Here is a 16,997-nt window from a genome sequence, read left to right on the forward strand (position 1 = left end):
AGAATAATGTCACGTGGTCCGCAGTGTGCCGGTCTTGTGACTTTCATGAGGACAACAAAAACCATTACAAAGCAAAATTTTCCGGCTCTGGAGCATTCTTTCTTTGGTTTCGACCTTAGACGACGGCTAGCGCAAAGATGAGGTCTCTGTTGTTGTATTTGAGCTTCCTAGGATGGTCTTTGGCTTTCAGATTTCCAATCAGCAATTCCAGGGGTAATCCCATCAAAGGCGGTTGCTACAAGCCAGAATTTGACAAAAACGTCGCGGAAGTCATGTGAGTATTTCAGCTAACAACGCTGTAGCATTAGCTTTGCCTTGGAAAATCTTATCGAAAGTACGAAGGATGTGTGGTCCGTTTTGCTTAATCAATCTGATAATTGTTCAAGTTCTGTTACGCTTTAGTCAGTTGTATTGTTTAACGAGCTCCTTCGTAACACAGCGTAATATAAGAGTTTGCGTGGGAATGTAACGATCGTTTATAACAATTCGAAATATTGAGAAGAAATTCAATCAGAACGACTTACTTCGCCTCTTATTTGTGATACTTGTGCTTCCGTGACGTCTTGAGTGGATAACTGCAGTGAAACTAAAACTCGCTGGAATCGAACCGAAGGTGTCACGGAAACACAAGTAGCACTCAAAGGAGTCGAAGTAAGTCGTTCTGATTGAATTTCTTCTCAATATTTCGAACTGTTATAAACGATCGTACCATAAACTATAAACCATACTAAGAATTCTTATAATAATATTTATGCTGTGTTATGCAACTGAGTGCAATATATTTTAAAATGTTCACGACTCCAAAGGAGCTTGGGATGCCTGTGCTTACATAAGCTTGCATAATGATTACACAAAATCGTATATGCTTACATAATTTTTTGGAGTCGATCTTTTGCTTATGTAATAGGAGTGGAATCAAAAGGCCCTTGTATCACACTGGTAGAGCTGTTTAGCCATCGGACCTTCAAAAGTGGGGAGGTGGGCTGGATGCCAATGCCCCTGAAGTGTTTTTAAACTACATGTATTTTGAAAGGGGGATCCTTTGTGATGATGAAGCTTCCTGCAGCGCTTAATCAACCCTATCAAAAATTTGCATGTGTCAATTGTCTCTCACATCATTTGACCTTGCACGAGCAACCAGCATCACATTTTGACATGCTCAAGCCAAGTATTGTCTTGTTTTGTCAGAATTGAGGTAGTTGGTGGCAGTGGGAGTGGTTAAAGCACTGTTGATAGTCCACTGCTTTACCAGTCTAATACAAGCAATCAGGCACAAATGGTCCACCCTGTTTTTATTATTATTATTATTTGAACAGAGAAGAAAATACTAATTTTGATAACAACTAATTCTGGTGAAATAGTAAATCTCCACTACCACATGAGTACCTGAGTGTTGAAGATATTCCCAAACAGTGGGACTGGAGAGATGTTCCTGAGAAGGGCAACTTTGCCAGTGTGACACGTAATCAACACATTCCTCAATATTGTGGCTCATGCTGGGCACACGGAACAACCAGTGCTATGTCAGATAGAATCAACATTCAGAGAAAAGGAAAATGGCCCAGTAATCTCTTGTCAGTACAGAACGTCTTAGACTGCGGTAAGCAGACACATGAATTTGTATTTTTCTTTGAAACTACTAGCAACATTGTGAGCACCTCTAGTCCTGGTTTTATATACAGTCTTGGAGAGGGATAACCTCCTACAGCGACTTAACAGTGTATATGAAAAAATTAATAAATTCCTCTTCAAACTCTCTTTCTCTACCCCCCCCCCTCCCCCCAGGGGATTTCAAGTGAAAGGGATGGTCAAAGGGAGGCAAAACTAAAAAAATCCCTGGACTTAAAATTAACCCTAACAAAATCTGAGCCTTTCCAGAAAGGATGAAATGATATAACACACAAAAAAGCACCATGGTTAAAATTAAAACCACCCTCAAACAAGTTTGGTTCTTTATTTGTAGAATTACTGGCCTAGGCACTTCAATAATACTTCATGTTGATAAATAAATACCCCAAAAAATCCTTGCTTAAATCGAGCCATCCCAAAAAATACTTGTCAAATTTTCTTACCCTAAAAAAAAGTACTGGAATTGAAAATTTCAAAACCCAAGAAATCCTTCAATCATCTCCATCACTTACCCTCCCTAGGTAATCATCTTGATTGATCATCTCCATCACGTGCCCTCCCTAGGCAGCCTCCCACCTTTTGGACACCTCTGGATTTTGTAGTTCCTTCTGTGCCTAGCTAGGAAGTCTCTCTTGTGACACAGCTAGTATTAAACAATGTTCCTAATTGGTTGATTTTCAACAGGCGATGCTGGCACTTGCCATGGTGGTGGTATGCTGCAAGTGTATAACTATGCTCATAAAACAGGTATACCCAGTGAAACATGCAATAATTATCAAGCCAAAGACCAACAGTGCACACCATTTAACCAGTGTGGTACCTGCACCACATTTGGGGAATGCCACCCTATCAAGAACTACACCTCGTGGAAAGTCAGTGAATTTGGTGAGTGGTTAGCCTAGTGGTAAAAATACATGATTGAGTGAATATTCCATACGAAAAAGATGCTATAACACTGAGAAGAGATGAGTTTAACAAAAATTTCATTCACATCTTGGATTTATTTATGAGTGTTACAAAGCTTAGAGAAGGAGATGTATAGGGGAGCTCTGGCGGCCCAGGGCAGAGCACCATACTCATATAGGAAAGAAAAGGAAACCAGTGAATTGATTTTCTCATGGTTATCATGCTTAGCAGTATTGCTTGTGGGCACATATGCTCAACGACGATGGTGGAGTCGTGCAACATACTCCAGCTAATGGGTTGACATAGACATGCCGCCTTGTTTTATAGCATACTTCTTTGATATTGGACAACCATGTTATGGTCAATTGGCACCTGTCAAAACGAGGTATCCACTGACCAGTATCACGTGACCATATCACAGGCTCAAGTTTAGAGCTCATCGAGATCATGTTTTTTTGAAGTTTACCACTGACCGACTGTTGGTTGAAGATTGGATCACGGGTTCATGTCAGGTTAACTTGTTGTAATTAGGGCTGGGTTGTTTGGAAGCCAGTTTACGGTAATCCAGGATTAAAAGTGAACTGAAGTATATTTAAATAAACTTTTCTTGTAGACAAATGCTTTTCACTGCTTTTGTTTGTGTAGTTCGAGATTATTCAAACTCAAAATAGAAGGCCAAAATATATTGGTAAAACAGAAAACCTCTGAGTCACCACAAAGTTACAAAACTCAAATCAAAATTCTCACTTATCCTGGGTTAGCTTGATATCCCTTTGAACAACCTTCCCAGTCCTGAGCTCTGCTTTTTGAGACTCAGCTTAATCTATATATCTTCTATATATTAGAATATTGATGATCTAGACTTTAAACAGGAAACAGCTGTTTGATGAATTTCTTTTGCAAAATGATTGTAAAACAAAATTCTCAGTTGCCTTGCATTGTATTGTTAGATTATTTTTAAATGCAGTAATTCTTATGCAGAAATGATATGTTTTGAAGGATAATAATTTTTACAGCAACTGTATGTATCATCATCTTCACAATATCATGAGTTCAGCAGATTTTGTTATGCTTAGAAGGTTTGTATCTATTCAACAGTTTTTTCATCTACTGTATACTTAAAATAACATAACCTTGCTTTTTCAGGCTCAGTCAAAGGACGTGAAAAGATGATGGCAGAAGTATATGCCAGGGGTCCTATTGCTTGTGGCATCATGGCTACTCCATCGCTGGAAAAATATGAAGGAGGGATCTACACAGAATATAACCCTGATCCTATGATAAATCACATAGTGTCTGTTGCCGGCTGGGGCGTGGAAAACGGCACAGAGTACTGGATTGTGCGCAACTCCTGGGGGGTACCATGGGGTGAGGAGGGTTGGTTAAGGATTGTAACTTCTGAATACAAAGGTGGACAAGGGGCAAGTTACAACCTGGCAATTGAAAAAGACTGTGCATTTGCTGTTCCCATTGTTGAATAGAAGATCAAGTGTCAGGAATTGTGAGATCTTTCCAGGGCATTGGCCGTACATTTTTGCTGTGCTTTGTTTTGTTTTTTACAATGGTGTGATTTTATGTGACCTGTGGAATAGTTACAACACAAAGGTTTACTGTTAAATTTCATCCCATTGTTTTCTGTTGTTTAGTTTAGACACTGTAGCACTTAAATTATTGTTAGATGCTGTTACTGTCAAAGGTTACCAAAATCATTTGAAAATATAGCTAGTGCTAGAAAAAGCCCAAATTTGAGAATTATTATATAGGTGGACCCTGCTAAATGGAACTTGGTTATTTTGAATTCCCCCCATTATCCCAAACTCAAACCAATTTCCCTTGGATTTACCCTGCTTGCTTTTTCAGTGACTTACTATCAATATTTGGCTATTTCAAAATATTCAGTTATTTCAAACTCCCCGTTGTTTCAAACTGATTTCTGTTTCCCTTGGCCTAAAATCAACTCCGTTCATTTGTACATAAAATGAACATCATCATGACATCAGAGCAGGTTTGAACATAGCTGGAAAACTGCAATTTGGGCTTTTCATTGCACTTTAATAAGGTCCTTACAGTACACAATTATTGTGTACTGTTAGGAACTGTCCTCAGGTGTTCTCTTCTAACCTTTGGTCAATAAAAAAATGTTGATTACTTTAATTAATTAGCATTTGATTGTTATTTTCATTTAATGCTTATCTGGTTATTAATGTGTTGAGTCCCCGCTATTTCAAACTGTTTGTCTTTCCCCCTCATAGTTCGAAATAGCGGTGTTCGACAATGTGAATTATCTTTTCTTTTATTTGTCTATGCTTCAGAGCCCAGTAAGAATTGAAACATATATCCATAACATACAAGTAGTTCTTGTTTCTTTTATTATTGGAACAGCATGTTTGAGTAAATATTTACTGAGTTGTGAATTCAATTTGTAATTTTAATAAAGCTAAATTGTTTGGCCAACGTAATGGACGTTATTTATCAAGTTATTTATGATGCATTCTTCTTTCTTTCTAAATTCAGAATGAAATACAGTTATTCTACTAGTCTACACAATCATGAACAAGACAGTTGTGATAATTCATTCATTCCTATGTACTAAGGATTCTTTGTAAATGTTCCTATTCTAACATTCCTGTGCAACAATTCTTTGCATGTCTTATGTAGGATCCCTGTGCAAAGATTTTTTTGCCTTTTAATATAAGACTCCTGTTTAAGGATTTTACACATTTCCAATTTTGAGTAAGCAGGTCCACAGTTCGTGCAACTCGCTCACAATTTAATCAATTTTACAACAATAAATTTCAAATGACTGGCTTAAAACGTTGAAGTGATGGCTGTTTGGATAATTGGCTTTGGAATGACAGGGTAACTTCAGTCAAGCTATTCTGATTAGACTTTTTAATAGGTGCCACTGGCAACAGACAAATCTAGAGATTCCAATGAGCTGATGACAGAAAAATGATTGTATGAGAATAAGCAAACGGATATAATCAATATGTAACTAGTGTCCTATCATGAATGGCATTCTCTGATTGGCTACGCTACTCAATACTCTGTTGCAGATAGTAGTGTAGCAGTGAGTGCTTTTTGATAAACTGGCAGCCGCTTTGCATTTTTTAAGTGTCTGTGAAGAGAATTCAGATGAAGTTTTGAATGACTAGTAGATTTTATACTAAAACAATTAGCTTGAGCTCATAATCAAATTGTTAAATAATTATACTTGCATAAACACTGACCAAAAAGTTCTTGTAACATGAAAAGTTACCACCCTGGCTTTTCTATTGTCCTTTCGTAAGCATGCCAGCAATTTCAGCAACAAAATTGATTACAGGCTTAAAAATTTATGATAGGCAAATGCTGCCACATGTCCAGTGCAACACTAAACCAAGTGATACAGGGCAGCCCAAAGAGCTTTCATTTCTTAATTCTATAGGCCTTGCTTTAAATATCGGCAGGCTGGTGAGGTATGGGCAGTTGACAAGGCTTGGTTACATAACATGGCAGCTATTAAATGGAGCAAAGATGCAGGAGAAGATTAATAAGGTTGACAAAAGTCAACTAAGGGAAAGAGCCACAGGTTGTCACTCGGTGTCTCTGTAATAACAATGTTCTTCACAATCCTTACTCGTTTCACCAGAACAACCTGGGCCAGGACTTGCTAAGTGACCAGGCTGCCATGAAAGTGAGACAACTGATCATCCAGCCAAAATTAATTTTTGTTGTCTGATGTAGAAATGTCTCTGCTCCTACCTCTACTCTTGCTTCAAGAACCACCAGGACAGAATTGAAAAAAGAGACTGGTCCCTATTTATTAGACAACCACGTCTGAAAACTTGGTACAGGCCTGGAAACTTTTCCCTTCCCTCTGCAAACTTCTATTATTAACAGAGCCCAAACAAACCCTTATGGGATGCTTTGGTCACCTGTGGTTTACTCTTGGATTTGTGCATCCCTAAACATTGCAAATAGTGAATAGAGCCTGAGATGGTAATCAACCACATTTATTAAATATATATTTGTTTAAATCTTATATTAATAACACATGAATATTTAAATTTGATATAATAGTACACATTTGATTTTTAGATATTGATTAGTAACTCCTCTCTCTATAAAATGTTTCCACAAAACACTTTTTCTTAATTGAACAGAGTGATAAACTGATGATCATTAGAAAAGAAGATGCAACATGCCTAGTAATATTAGTAAAATTCTCTTTCCCTTAATTACGAAGAAAAACAATAAACACTTAAGAAAATAGACCTTATAGTAATTAAATTCATAGCCAATTATTTCTGTTACTTCCCTTGTACATGTATATCTAAATTATCTACACATTTATAGTCAAAAGGGCTGAAGATTACTGCTTAAAAATGGCAATACTTAAAAAACCAGAGAGGTTTACAACCTAATTTGTTTCAATTTCAACTCCAAATCCACTATTGACTGATCAGCAGCTGCTGTTTAGAAACAAATATAGTAGCATGCTTTACATTGACGTCATGATCTTCACTTGAATACTGTCCAGATTTTTCATGACTGAATGTATGTCATCCAGTTGGAAATTAGAAACAATCACTGCTCTGGATTAATTAACACTATTTGCCATTGTTAAATAAGCTGAATACTTCAGCCATTTTAGACTCTGTATCATACCAGTTAAACTAGTGAATGGAAGAAAAACTAATGATATAAAACACAAATCAACAGTCATGCGTTTAAACTAACTTTTCTACAAATTTGGGTTACAATCTCTCATTAACAAAGTACCAGGAAACTTACACTGAGAGAGCAACATTATGATCAACATTCATTGCCGCCTTGCATGAGAGTCTTAATATTTCATGATATAAGAAACGACAAACCAATTTAAGGTACCCAAACTAGCTTAAACTGTATCTAACAACTTCCTTTTTTCATCAATAATTATTTTAACTCACATGTCATTTATTTTAGACTAGATTTTACTTAAATTAATTCTTGTTTTAGTTTTTAATCTTATTTAGCTTACCGCATTGGTTTTTTTTGGTCCTTATTGTATTTTAGATTTTAATGTATTTTAAAGGTTTAACATTTATTTTCTTAGAGGACCCTCCTGAAAACCACCTTATGGTAATTGGAGGCCTCCTCTTAAAATATTATGTATTATTATTATTTATTATTATTATTATTATTATTATTGTTGTTGTTATTATTATTATTACATTTGTGACAGATTAGAATTTTCCAGTTCAAATTTACTGCAATGAAGTAACTTGGATTTCTAGAGGAAGCCAAAAATACCTTACTGTTATAAGCACATATTAGCTAAGAGAACTTTACGAGGATAATTTTAATGATGTGAAATTTGAGACTCTCAAGGCAGATCAGCATCAAGTGAAGGTAGAGAAACTAACTTCACCAAACCTTACTCTGTGCAATGTTTCAGACTCAACTCATGGCACAGCCAACAATAGTTTGTACCTTAATTGAGGGAACATTATTTTTATCTACCACAACGCTTGCTGCATGTTACTCAGTGTTACCCGAAGTCAACACTATGGTAGGGGGAGTTTACATGATACTGGTACCATTTTTATTCCCATATGAGATGAAAGAGTCATACTTACATAAGCTGTCTTTATGGTGATGAGTTTTGTAATGCTGTAAAATCGATGAAACTTGAAAGGATATGAAACAAACAGTCACACCACAAAACTGGAATGAATTTTCACAATGGAATAAAAATTCTGCTTCAGTACAGCCAACAGGAGTACACTAACACTGGTATGACTCACTCCATTATGACATTTTGTTGTGGTACCTTGTGAACAAATACAGAGCCTCAAGGGAACCGGTATGAAAGTCACCAGGGTATCATGTAAACACCACCTTCCATGAAATATTCACTGTCAGCTTGTTGACACTGTCATTGGTTGTTAAAATTTACAAGATCAAGCAGTGTTCTGTTATCTGCTGAGATACATCATTGTACATGTACAATTGAATGCTCAAGCCTGTCACATTTCTTTTGCATGACAATAGCTGGAATTGTGAAGTACTGTGTATTTACAATGCATCTTGAGTTAACACAGTCTGTAGTTTGTAATGCAAGCAACAAGCTGATGCCACACAAAAGCACTCTGCTGTAAGTAAACTACCAAAAATATTGAAATACTTAACCAACTAAAACCTCGAAATTCAATTAATTCTAAAGTAACATAATGTACATGTAGCCAGCACTACATTCAACATGAAGTGCTTGTTCGTTATGCAATCTAACTTTGCCTAGTATTAAAAAACAGTTGAACAATAACAATACAAATAAATTGAACTCCTGTATAATACTGTAAGTGCTATTTAGAGACAGAGAGACTTTAATAACAGCAGTATCTCTCTTCTTCATACGTACATGTATAACAGTGTAAAATAGTGACATCACTGTACATTGTACATAAACAAATTGTATAATAGAAAAACGTACTTAAAAGAAAACATACATGTACAAATATCTCTTTGACATACAATAATATAAACTTTACTGTAGTACTAAACTTCCTATAAATAAATCTGCAGTTGTTTCAAGTATGCTATACTTACAATGTTGTTATAAAAGTAATCTCAATAACTCTCAATTATGTTGTAATCATAACCAACACATGCATGTACTCTTAACAAATTTTCAGAAATTATAACAGATTCAAGATGCAAACAACTTCAAAATTAACAAGTAACTCTTGAAAAGGAAAGACAGAGGTGAACCTTACATGTGTAATGTTTACCTAAGAGAAGTTTTTATGTGTATGTGTACAAACAAAACTGTTTCTCAAATGCTAATGGTATTCATGTTTGGTCTGCTTTGTGATTCATTAATTAATATTCGATATTTAATACTGACCACAATAATCATAACCCTATTAGTACACTTAAGTATGATTCATAATACATACCCAAGTCTTCCCGTATAAAATAAACTTCAGATACTTCAGTAATTTTATATTCTTCTTACAGTGTAATTAGCTAGGGAAAAGTGATCTCCATGAACCCAACACACTACTGACACTCTTGAAATCCCAAAACTAATTAACTACACATTACAATGCCTCTTCCAAAGGGTACAGGGTAAGGAAAAGTCTATACTCCCATTTTCAGTACCACTAGAAGTACAGCGACATGTACTTTCCCTGGATACCCCTAGAATTTCGTCAAGTTGCTCTTACAGTTTTGTTAGCACTAAGGGTAAATTGCCTTCAGATGTTACAAACACAAAACAATGACCCCTAGTCAGTGCTGAAGCCTGGACCACTTGGTCCAGAGTACAAGGTGCTTTGGGATGGGTCAATACATTAGGGAGATAGTGCACTGACTACATGCTCGTAAGAGGAAAAAATAAACTTATAGAGTCATAACAACTAGCACTGCGATGATACACAATTTTGGTGTTTCTATTTTAATAATGTATAAAGTGAAACAGACTGCTGTAATTCTGCTTCACTGCAAACAGTACTGTTAATTCACCTTGTTGTAAAGGGGCTCTCACAGACAGCTGCACTTTCGTTTGTGTCTGATGTGTTTGTGTGACTTGCGTAGCTTCTCTGCTACCTTCTCATTATCAAGTTCTCTTGTGGCCTTCTCGTACCAGTCAGCCTCGACAATGTACCATGGTGGCGGCCAACGTTTCGTTTCGATGGACTTGAGAGTCGATGAGTCAAAGTTCTTGATATGCTTGGGACACTGTTGGCAGACAGCATTGTAGTGTGTTGCAATGAAGTGTATGCACCAGGATTCCAGCTGTGTGGCATTGTGAATCTGAGCCTCAAGAAGATATCCTAGAAAAACAACATTTCTTACTGAGAAAACTTAAAGTGCCTATGAAGTAAAAAATAATTGCTGCTTATTTGAAAGGCTTTTCAAAGTAAAGAAGAATGGCGTTTCCCTTTTTGGAATATCTTTTTTCGTTCTAGAGATATTTACCTTTTTGTATTATGCAAATGAGGAAAGTGATTACGTCATAGGTGGTTCCACTTGAAAAGTAAAACGATGAATCAAGAATATCTCTAGAAATATTGGAGCAGTGTTCTTCAAACTTGGCACCACAAATGTGCATCACTAAAGAAACAGAATGACACCTTCTGTGTTGTTGCCATGGCAACACTTTTGGCTCCAGTCTCTTTCTGTGAAAAAACAAATATGCTAATTTGCAACCCTTCGAAAAGGGACAGATCGTCTTGCTTGGAACACACATGATTCCCATATTGTCTTAACTCTCCCCATCAGATTGTTGGGAGTGGATGATCCTTGTTTAAGATAAAATCTGGTAATGTTAGTTTTAATTAAAACAAGACCAGCGGCATAACTGTTGTCATGGTGACGGCACGGTGGGTGTCATTTTGTTTCTTTTGTGATGTACATTTCTGGTGCCAAGTTTAAAGAACACTGCTCTTATATTTCTAGAGATATTCTTGACTGAGTGTTGAATTGTTTTAGTGGAACCACCAATGACGTCATCACTTATAATACAAAAACGTGAATATCTCTAAAACGAAAAAAGATCTTCCAAAAAGGAAAATGCCATTCCTCTTTACTTTCAAAAGCCTTTCAAATCAGCAGCAACTATTTTTTACTTCATAGGCACTTTAAGATTCACATACCGGTAGATCAAGTGGGTTTTATTATTAATAGTATCTATAACAACATTCTCATCTGTGATTGGTTCTTCATGTGACCATTTATCATGTAGGCGTGCAATCATGCGGGTGTCCAATTACAGGTATCTAATTTGAACTTTTTGTAATTGGATACCCATGTGTGCTTTAATGGCTTCCTTCTTAATGTTTCCTACAGTTTTCAAAACTCACGAACAAGCGCTACAAAGGTTTTCACTCAAAAGAAGTTCTCTTAAGACTTTTTAATTTTGAAATTTGTTATAAATACGATTAATTGGTAATTGGACCTTGCGACGTACAATTCAGGGAGTAATTGTGCTCGCAATTTCAAATTAGCCTTGTGCTTCATGCTCATCCGATTTTGGAATTACTTGTGCGATTAAATCTGTTTTGAAATCACTGGTTATCCTTGCAATCTGATTGGCTCTCAGTGGTGCGATTTATTCACAAATCGCACTATTTTTTGCTCTAAATCGCATCTTTTTCTCAGCCAATGAGAATGGGACAGTAAAACAAAACAACCAATCAGATTCCAATGTTAGTTTAAAGTAACCAATAGAATTTCAGCAAAATGAAAGGCAAAAAGCCATTGTGTGACGAATTTTGCAACTACTATTGCCAAAAAATTGTTGTTATTGTAGTGTTTTTTCCAAAACAATTAACGAAGTTAATGAATTACAGTTTTTGAATGACGATTATGAGCTCCTTCAGGCTGAAGACCTACTTTAATGGAAGTTTCCAACTTTCAGTGTCTATTTTGACGAATATCTTTGTGATTTTTCTTCAACATCTGCTCTAGATCCGTATGATACCAAGTCAAGCAAAACATAAACAAACGAAAACCACACAGCATCAAATTCAGAGCTATCTCAAGAATGCAGATGTTTCCAGGTTTCCAGCAGTTTCAAATGAAGCAACACAAGAACTCAACTCTGTCGCTGTCAAAAAACATAGTCAAAATATGCCCCGCTCCGCAAAACAGTGAATGAACAAACGTCTTCCGAAGCTGGTGCCGGTTCCGCCATCTTGAAAATATCTTGAAACTGATCAAGTGGCGCAACAAGAACTTGAATGTCTTGATTAAGTTCTACGGTGAGGTCACAAAAAGAAACGGAGATGATAACAAGCTGGAATCCCTGAAAATCATGCAGAGTGCCATTGAACAGTATTTAAAAGAAAAAAAAACTATCCACTGCATGGGCATCATGCACTTGAGGGAGTTTCACAACTCAAAAGAAATTCATTGCAGAATTACACAGGATGCACCTTGAAATTCCTTGTCTAAAGACAACAAAAAATTCTCAGTCTCAGCCACAGAAGAAAGGAAGGCCTTCCATCATTGATTCAGGCGATGAGAATTGAACTTTTATGGATGAAGTAGACTGTTTTCGTTCTAACTTTAGAACTGCTTGTTTCTTTTTTATGCTCAAATGAGTTTTCGTCACATGACATTGTTTTGCATACTAAATGAGACGTAAAGACGTTTCCAGTTCCGCTATTTTCAACCAACTAGGTAATGGAACAATACACCAAAATATAAAATTTAAGGTGATAAAATTGTGCGATTTCAAAATGGATCTAATAAAGTGGCAATTGAACTTTGTGTTGTGCAATTTTGGTCTGAAATCATACTTGTGATTTCAAATCGAACTCGTGCTGTGCGCTCATTCGATTTTGAAATCACACGTATGATTTCAGACCAAATTGCACTCCACTCAGTTCAAAATCCAATTATGAATTGTACTCCACTAGGTACAATTACTAATATTTTCCAAGAGGAAGACCATGGATCCAAACATCAGACTGCAGCTTTTACCCAGTTAACATGTACCTGTAATAGAGAATGATACATGAGCATGCATAGATATGGAATTTCTCTTTGAGTGTTCAACTCTACATCTCACGAGTGAGTGCAGTGAACAATAATTGTTCAGTTATTGAGGTAAAGCTTTGAACATGAGAAGGGGAATTCCATATCTACAAGCAACCATATATTATTTTGTTTATTATATAAACAAATAACAATGTTTTTGACAATTTTCTTAAGATTTCCATCCACTTTCTGAAGATTTCCAAAGATTCTCCAAACATTTTCTAAAAATTTCGAAAAACCTTTCAGTTTACAGAAATATGTAGCTTCCAGTGAGCAGAACTGAGCTGGAATTTGAAGATTGTTGCAAACCCAGACTCTCTCCAACTGATTACTGGTAATCGTATAAATCAAAAGCATCACAGACAGTCTCTTAACTGGTGTAGTCTGATATTTAGTTCAGTTCTTAAATTAGAGTCACATGTCTGGGTGTACCAGTCTGGAAAATTTATTAATGTTGCTATGCTAAAAACAGTGACTGCTTAAGGTGAGAAAATTACACATTAAGGAAACCAGCAAAGGTGTTAACTTCGAACAAGCAATAATGTACATCCATACCAATGACATCCTCAGTAACAGCCATTTCATCTGCTGCCATAGCAACCTGTAGTTCTTTAACAATGAGCTTTTCACAAAGAGCAACAAGTCTAGGCAGACAGAAGAAGTTTGCCAGAGCCAGCACACCAATGATGTCATCCACAGTCAAAACTGGGCACTGCCCAGTGTAGAGGTATTCAAGGACTTTTAAAAATGCATCAAAGTTGGTGTCCTTAAATTCCACCTACGAAAGGAAGGAAGTAGCAAGATGTGTCATAATACAAGTGATATACATGTATTCAGCTCTAAAAAGAAATACACAATGCACAACAAGGGCAAGTAAGATGCCCAGGTCAAAATTAACATTATTTTATCACTGCAAGGCTTTTGGCTGAATATATAATAGAGCAGCAACATCTTTTTTACATTGCTTAATTAAAAAGAGTTCAGTATTAGCTCCAGGTGTCAAAATATAACCTCAAGCTGTGTAAACTCAGTTTAACAAGTTCAAGATGATCCAGCTAGCCATTATGTATACAGAGAATAAACACAAAGTTATTTAACTCATGTATTCATTTACTCTTATTCTTTATATGTCATTTACCACCTGGAAGTCTGCATCTCCATGGATTCATTTGAAAATATCTTTCCCAATTCAGCACAGACACTTTTTCAAGAGACAGACAGGAACCAAAAAGCAAAATAATGTTCTCCTATTTGGTACATGTATTATCAACTTTTTGTGAAAAAAGAGTCAAGTCTTACATAGAAAAAAGGGGAGGGGGGGGGGGGGGGGGAAGGCAATGAAATCTGCCAAAAGCAAGTTCAAACATAAACTTCCGGCTGACTTCTGTATTCAAACACGTCTGTTATACAATGTCTTACCACTTGTACTCCACTTTCTTTGAAATGGCCTGTCATGAACATTGCTGCCATCATTTCACACTGTGCTACTAAAAATGCCTTGTGTGCCACAACAATCCGGCCTTCAATTTGGAATACAATATCAGAGAACATCTGAGAGTTCACCAGCTTCTTAGCACACGAAGTCATCTCTCGAACCATCCGCGAATGGACTTCAGTGTTCATGTACTCTGCACTGTTTATTACATTAGCAATATAATCAACCAGATTAACGAGCTGAAGATTTCTGGCAGCTTCTTCAAGTTCTTCAGTGCATGCCTCAAGGGGAAGGTTGCCATTATACAGAAATTCAAGGATATATACAAATGTTCTGTGTGAAACAAAGTTATCCACCTTCACTTGAATGATAGAGCTGTGATCTTCACTTGTCCAGCCACTGTTGAAGGAGTCAATGGACACAAAACCTCTGGGTAGGCTTCCTGGCTTTCCAAACAAAAGCGCATCTTGTAACAATAACTTTTGTGAAACGCCAAAACCAATGCGAAGTTTAGCTTCCACAGAGGAGAAGAGTTTGGCAAATGTTGGTGCTGCTGCACACAGTATTGCCTTGTGAGCCTTGATGGTTTGACCACGAACAAGAAATTCCACATCAGCACACATCCCACTATCAAGCAACCCCTTCAAGTTTTCTTTGTATAATGAGGATGGTACACTGACATTTGGAGCGTCAGGTTTTTCTGGAAGGTAAGGAGGCTGAAGCTGTGGTTTCTGGACCCCTCTCAGATGTGAAGACCAAAACCTGGTCTGTCTTCTGGTGATCAGCGCTGAGCGGATTACATTTTCAAATACCTGCTGCACTCCCCACATAGTTACAACACTTGTTTCATAGTATGTTGCACCAATCTCTTTGGCCACTTGGCGTCCCATATCAGGTGTAATGAGGGAGCACTCTCGCATTCGCTTTGACAAGCTAATGCTGGTGTTTACTGTAGTGTCTTTGCCATGTAATCGCCAATCAGACTGCATTCCCACCAATACAATTGGGGTTCTTGGACAGTACTTCTTGATTTCACTATACCATACAGCATTGACATTCTTAAATGTCTTAGGGCAGTTGATGGCAAAACAAAGTGCTACTACATGGGCATGCTGATAGGCAAATTTACGGTTAAACTCATGGTCGCCAAACGTATCCCAGAGCCTCAGGGCTACGTCTACTCCATCAACGCAAAAGTTGCCTCGCTCCTTTATCTCCCGAGAAACATGGTACTGATCGATGGCAAACACTGTTGGAAAGTGAAGAGGTTGCTTGGTGTCTTGTGGTGCAGGGATACCAACTCCAACAGCTTGCGCACAAATTAGTCGAGTCTTTCCAACACCTGTGTCTCCAACCAAGACGCATTTGATGAGCTCACGTGGTAGCTCTTGATCATAATCGATTTCGTTCATAGTTGTTTTGAAACTCCCGCCCTGTCTAGAGGGCGCTCCAATAAGGTTAAATAGCTCAAAGCTAAATAAACCGTATTCGAGATAGGCGACGCTTTTGTCCGCACGCACAGGTATAAAGAAGTTAAGCCTTTACACCAGAAAGAATGGAAAACTTTTTCTTAAAAGAATATTCCCGTGAGAAGTCTAAACAGTGATACTGAGGTTTGTTTTGGTGACGTCTCTTCCAAATCGTACTGCGTGCTGATGGCGTTTAATATGGCGGGCGAACTGGCAAGAAAAGCGACTTTCTCAGTTTGGTGTGAAAATGCCTGTTTACGTCAATCAAGGCTCCTTGTAACATTACCATACCTCAGACCAATGCTCTCTTTCTACCAGAAAACGTAGCACGTCCGGTTTCGTCTCTTAGTGGACCGAGATAAATCGTTGCGCTGCGGAAACGTGATGGTGAAAGCTGGTCAAAGCAAGGAGTGGCGAGGAGTCGACGCGACGCATCAAAACAAACGACGAAAATCAATAACGTAGAACATGCCAATGGCGACGATCGAGAAATTCGTTCCGTAAATAGCCAACATCCACGAGAACGGCCAAATTTCTGAGATAAGGTACAAGTTGAGTTGTATGAGGAGTCTCACGGGTCCTTTCATAAGCTTGGCTATCTGACAAGGCGCACGAGAGGGTCTTTGTTGTTAAGCTTTGTGAAAATACCAAGAAAACGTGCGGTCAGTTCAAACGCGTTTTGTCCTTTAAAGTAGACTACAGCATGAGAGAAGTGGTTATCGAACAACTCATCAGAGCTCGCCCCTTCACTTTCATTCGTTTGATCGATACTGATGAAACCGAAGATGTTTTTGTTTTGTTGTTTCGCATACTGCCTCTCAATTTTTCTCCCCAGGGAAAACCACCAATTGGCAGTGAGATAAATGTCACGTGGTCTTGCGCAATTTTCAGAATTTTTCTCGGCCGATTTTTCACATTGAACGGCATAGAAGATTAAAAACCTTTTAAACTTTTAAGTCAGCCGTTCATGCCCTTTATCAGTTCCAAGCTGATACATACTCCCGGGTACATACTTAAGTGTTTTTCGCTTGCAAGTACACGAAAGG

At 37.4% G+C, this 16,997-nt stretch overlaps 2 protein-coding genes across 2 annotated transcripts; one reads left to right on the top strand and one right to left on the bottom strand.

Annotated features, from left to right (window-relative positions):
• Positions 1 to 34: 34 nt before the first annotated feature.
• Positions 35 to 4,989, top strand: LOC145478572 (cathepsin Z-like). The gene is made up of 4 exons (XM_081456643.1): positions 35 to 274; positions 1,362 to 1,600; positions 2,314 to 2,514; positions 3,682 to 4,989. Exons 1-4 carry the CDS (start codon positions 138 to 140, stop codon positions 4,014 to 4,016), a joined length of 912 nt encoding a protein of 303 aa, XP_081312769.1. The 5' UTR covers positions 35 to 137; the 3' UTR covers positions 4,017 to 4,989.
• A 3,842-nt stretch (positions 4,990 to 8,831) lies between these two features.
• On the bottom strand, positions 8,832 to 16,717 carry LOC145478566 (rho-related BTB domain-containing protein 1-like). The gene is made up of 3 exons (XM_081456631.1): positions 14,467 to 16,717; positions 13,603 to 13,825; positions 8,832 to 10,337 (listed from the first exon to the last, which is right to left on the bottom strand). Exons 1-3 carry the CDS (start codon positions 15,892 to 15,894, stop codon positions 10,045 to 10,047), a joined length of 1,944 nt encoding a protein of 647 aa, XP_081312757.1. The 5' UTR covers positions 15,895 to 16,717; the 3' UTR covers positions 8,832 to 10,044.
• Between the last annotated feature and the right edge of the window lie 280 nt (positions 16,718 to 16,997).

Source organism: Orbicella franksi, chromosome 2 (assembly GCF_964199315.1).
Source record: "Orbicella franksi chromosome 2, jaOrbFran1.1, whole genome shotgun sequence".
NCBI lineage: Eukaryota > Metazoa > Cnidaria > Anthozoa > Scleractinia > Merulinidae > Orbicella > Orbicella franksi.

Excerpts from the sequence above, each read along its gene's own strand:
- LOC145478566 (XM_081456631.1), bottom strand. The coding sequence starts at position 15,894 with ATGAACGAAATCGATTATGATCAAGAGCTACCACGTGAGCTCATCAAA. Across the intron at positions 13,826-14,466 it reads AAGAAAGTGGAGTACAAGTG|GTGGAATTTAAGGACACCAA; the intron begins GTAAGACATTGT and ends TTCCTTTCGTAG. Across the intron at positions 10,338-13,602 it reads TGTTACTGAGGATGTCATTG|GATATCTTCTTGAGGCTCAG; the intron begins GTATGGATGTAC and ends TTGTTTTTCTAG.
- LOC145478572 (XM_081456643.1), top strand. The coding sequence starts at position 138 with ATGAGGTCTCTGTTGTTGTATTTGAGCTTCCTAGGATGGTCTTTGGCT. Across the intron at positions 275-1,361 it reads AAAAACGTCGCGGAAGTCAT|TAAATCTCCACTACCACATG; the intron begins GTGAGTATTTCA and ends CTGGTGAAATAG. Across the intron at positions 2,515-3,681 it reads GTGGAAAGTCAGTGAATTTG|GCTCAGTCAAAGGACGTGAA; the intron begins GTGAGTGGTTAG and ends TTGCTTTTTCAG.